This window comes from Argiope bruennichi, chromosome 6, assembly GCF_947563725.1.
Source record: "Argiope bruennichi chromosome 6, qqArgBrue1.1, whole genome shotgun sequence".
Taxonomy (NCBI): Eukaryota; Metazoa; Arthropoda; class Arachnida; order Araneae; family Araneidae; genus Argiope; species Argiope bruennichi.
Window position 1 is genome coordinate 11,652,291 of NC_079156.1, and position 3,764 is coordinate 11,656,054.

The 3,764-nt window shown below is 30.5% G+C and overlaps 1 protein-coding gene across 1 annotated transcript; it reads left to right on the forward strand.

The window, feature by feature from the left end:
• The first annotated feature begins 1,035 nt into the window (after positions 1 to 1,035).
• On the forward strand, positions 1,036 to 3,522 carry LOC129973096 (alpha-(1,3)-fucosyltransferase C-like). The gene is made up of 2 exons (XM_056087478.1): positions 1,036 to 1,430; positions 1,882 to 3,522. The coding sequence occupies exon 2, from the start codon at positions 1,966 to 1,968 to the stop codon at positions 3,127 to 3,129; it is 1,164 nt and encodes a 387-aa protein (XP_055943453.1). The 5' UTR covers positions 1,036 to 1,430; positions 1,882 to 1,965; the 3' UTR covers positions 3,130 to 3,522.
• Positions 3,523 to 3,764: the final 242 nt, after the last annotated feature.

Sequence of the window (3,764 nt, forward strand, 5' to 3'; positions counted from 1 at the left end):
TTTTTCATAATCTATGATAAAATCTTAGCCGAAGGATAAAGATTAGTCGGAAAAAATGTGACGTCGTATTCATTTGCCAGATTATTGACTATTCTGCTAAACATAGTATAAATTGTATGCTGAATGAACATTATGACATTTAAATAAAATGACTGAGAATTTGGACTCGTCGACATCCCTTCGCATTGAATTCTTAGTCAGCCGATCAAAATTTTTTGATAAAAAGCGACATGTCTTATGTTTTATACACATGTCGTCATGTTCGTCATATTGCCAAAAGTAGTGCAAAAGCTTGATGAACGACATTTGAATCAAATGTTTCAAAATCTGTGGACATATTTTTCGACATTCATTATATTTAGTTCATAGTTGGCGGCCCAAAAGTTATCGGCAGAATGCGGTATCTTATTCACTTGTCGGATATATTGCCAAATCTAATGCAAATTATAAGCTAAGTGAACGACATTAACATCTTCGGCACTCGCCGCATTGAGTTCAGTCTACCGACCGAAAATTGCTAGCAAAATGAGAATACCACCTTGTCATTATCTTATTCAATTGTTACCTTGTCGGTTATATTACCAAAAGTAGTACAAATTATAGCTTAATGAAAGACATTTGAATCAAATGTCTGCAAAACTGCGAACTTAACGTCTTCGACATCCATTGCATGTAGTTCTTAATTTGGTCTATCAGAAATTGTCCGCAAAATACGGCAGATTATTGTCCTACCTCCCTATCTATAATTGATCTCCCCCAATCGACTTTACCAAATATAGCCATAACACTTGAACCATTACTTGTATATTTCGATTGTTTACAATATATTAACTTTAAGGTGGATTTTAAATAATCATATTCGATAATGCTCAACTCTCTACAACCATTATGAAATGGTGAACACTTTTGCCGACGAAACTCTGCATTGCTCTCCGACGGGGGGGTGGCAAGAGGCTGCCGACAGGGGGCAATTGCCCCCCTGCTACCGCCGCCTCTGATTGTAATATATGAATAGATGAGTGATACAATGTGAAGAAGTACCAATTAATTTTAGATATAGATAAGTTATTTCAAGATTTGAAGTTACAGTGCAACAAATGTTTGTTTGTGAGTCACATTGTGAAAACTTATTCATGACCGCCGTTAGTGCATCTTTATATTTTTATTTGGATTCTCTTAGTTACCGCATTGGCGACAGCGGTATTTTCCGAAATTTGAACTATATATTATAAGTGACAAAAGTCATTTTTTATCTTTTGGAATAACTGGTGACCCAGATTATAATAAGTATTTAAGGAGTCATCTTCTAAATTGTCTATTTACTTAACACGATTTTTTGGATGATTGTTTACAAAGTTCGTTGTTCCATCCAGCTGTTAAGTAAGATGCATGTACCGAAAGATAAAGTTCAGAAATTTTGAGCTGAATATGTAAGCATACAATTTGACATATCTTATGTTTATTCCCTGCTCAAGCTGTCAATTAAAATTCGAATAAGCTAATCATATTACTTAATTAATTATTGAAATAAAATTTTCTTGTAATATTTGAAAAAATTGTTTTTATTTCACTTTTTCGACGACAGTATTACCTAAACAGCCTAATGGAACTTATTAATAAAAATAAATGAATTGGTGTGTTGTTAAAAATAATTAAATAAGCACCTAAGAATCACAGTGGAAATATTTTCATATAATTTTTCTATAAAAGTTCCTTCAGTTTTTTTACCTGTATGTAAATCAGAGCTATCGATAGCGATTCATTTTATTTGGATTCAAAAATTAAAAGGCAATTTGAAATTTGCTGTTACTTGAATGGTGTAAAATAAGAGCAATCAAGTAATGCAATGGACTTTTATAAATAGCTCTTTTCATTTTGTAGATATCTTGATCAGCAATCCAGAAATTGTCAGTTTATTGAAAGTCTTCAAGTACGTTCATTAAAACCAAGCACCGACTGTAAAATATGAGGTACATGAGAAAAATTCTGATTTTTTGTGCTGCTATTGCTTTAATTATCTGTGCTTCTCATATTGTGTCTATATGGTGGGACTTTTCCAAAATCAAACATGAGGAGCCTGTTACCATGGATCCTTGGGTAAGGAAGCACTGGAACCATGTGAAAATACTTACAGACTCTTTGAATAATATGCAAAGTACTAAAACTATTTTATTTTGGACAAAGTTTTTTGGTGAATCAAATTTTGTGCCAAGTTATTCAAATCTAAATTGTCCTAAATCACCTAAATGTTTTGTAACCTTTGATCGCAAATACTTAAACAAAAGTGATGCTGTGGTATTTCATTTGCGGGATATAAATCTCAATGATATGCCCATTTTAAGGATACCTCATCAAATCTGGATACTTTTGCATCATGAAGCACCACCTCATACTCCTACTAATATTTTAGAACAAATGAATGGCATTTTTAATTGGACTGCTACTTATAGACTGGACTCGGATATCAACCTTTCACCTATTGTCAGAAAGAAGAAAAAGGGTACTAAGGAAGTAAAGTATTTTATACAGAATAAGAAAAAAATGATAGCATGGTTGGTTAGTAATTGCAAAACACCTAGCAACAGAGAAGGATATGTTCTGGAACTGCAAAAGACTGTACCAGTGGATATTTTTGGTACTTGTGGTAGCTATACTTGTTTACCAAAAATGTCAGATGAGTGTTATGATGTTTTAGATCAGAAATATCACTTTTATCTCTCTTTTGAAAACTCTATTTGTAAAGATTATGTGACTGAAAAGTTTTTTCGTATTTTGAGTACTAATATGATACCTGTGGTATTAGGTGGTGCTAATTATTCTCAAGTAGCTCCTCCTAATTCTTATATTGATGCATTAGCTTTTAAAACACCAAGAGATTTGGGTCGATATTTACTTCAAGTAGCTAAGGATGATAAGAAGTACCAGAGTTACTTCAACTGGAAGGAAACATATGAACTGGTATATGAACATTATGTATGTCAAATCTGTGCAAAGTTAAATCAACCAAAAATAAATCATTCCATTTATCTAAATATAAGTCACTGGTGGTTTCAGGATGCAAACTGCAGAATGTGGTCAGACTCTCCAAAAAAATTAAAGAAGTATTTAAACAGAAAAACTTTCCAATAACTATGAAGACTTGAATAGAATATATTAGCTATACTAGAAAAGTAAATTAAATAAGAAAAATATTTTACATTCTGATTTGTTAAGATAGCAAACATTTTAATATTATAATTACATCAAATCAAAAAAAAATTAAATTATTTTAAATCTATTTTTGTTTATTTTAATTAATTTCATAAACATAATTATTTAAATAGATTTGGTATTGTCATCTGTTGCCTTTATTAGAAGTTAAAAAAGTATTTTTGTTCTAATAAGTCATCAGAAGTTTACCACTACAAAAAAAGTTGGTCTAATGGGAAACCATCTCCCTTAAAAAGTTTAATAACTTATAATTAGTTGTATTAAAAAAAGATACAATCTTGTTCGTTATTTAATAGCTATTGATTTTTATGCATACCCTTATTTTTTTATTATTTTTTTTTGTATTTATGTGTTTTAGTAATTATTATTATTATTTTTTCTGTATATTATCAAGTAAGCAACAAGACTGATTTACGTTTGTAAATTTTAGAACTATAATAAATATTATTGAAATATAATCTTTCTGCACTACAGAAATAGTAATATAATGACAAAGGCTTATAAATATATATCTCTGCTTACATTAGAATCTCAGAATTGATAAGAATCTCTTC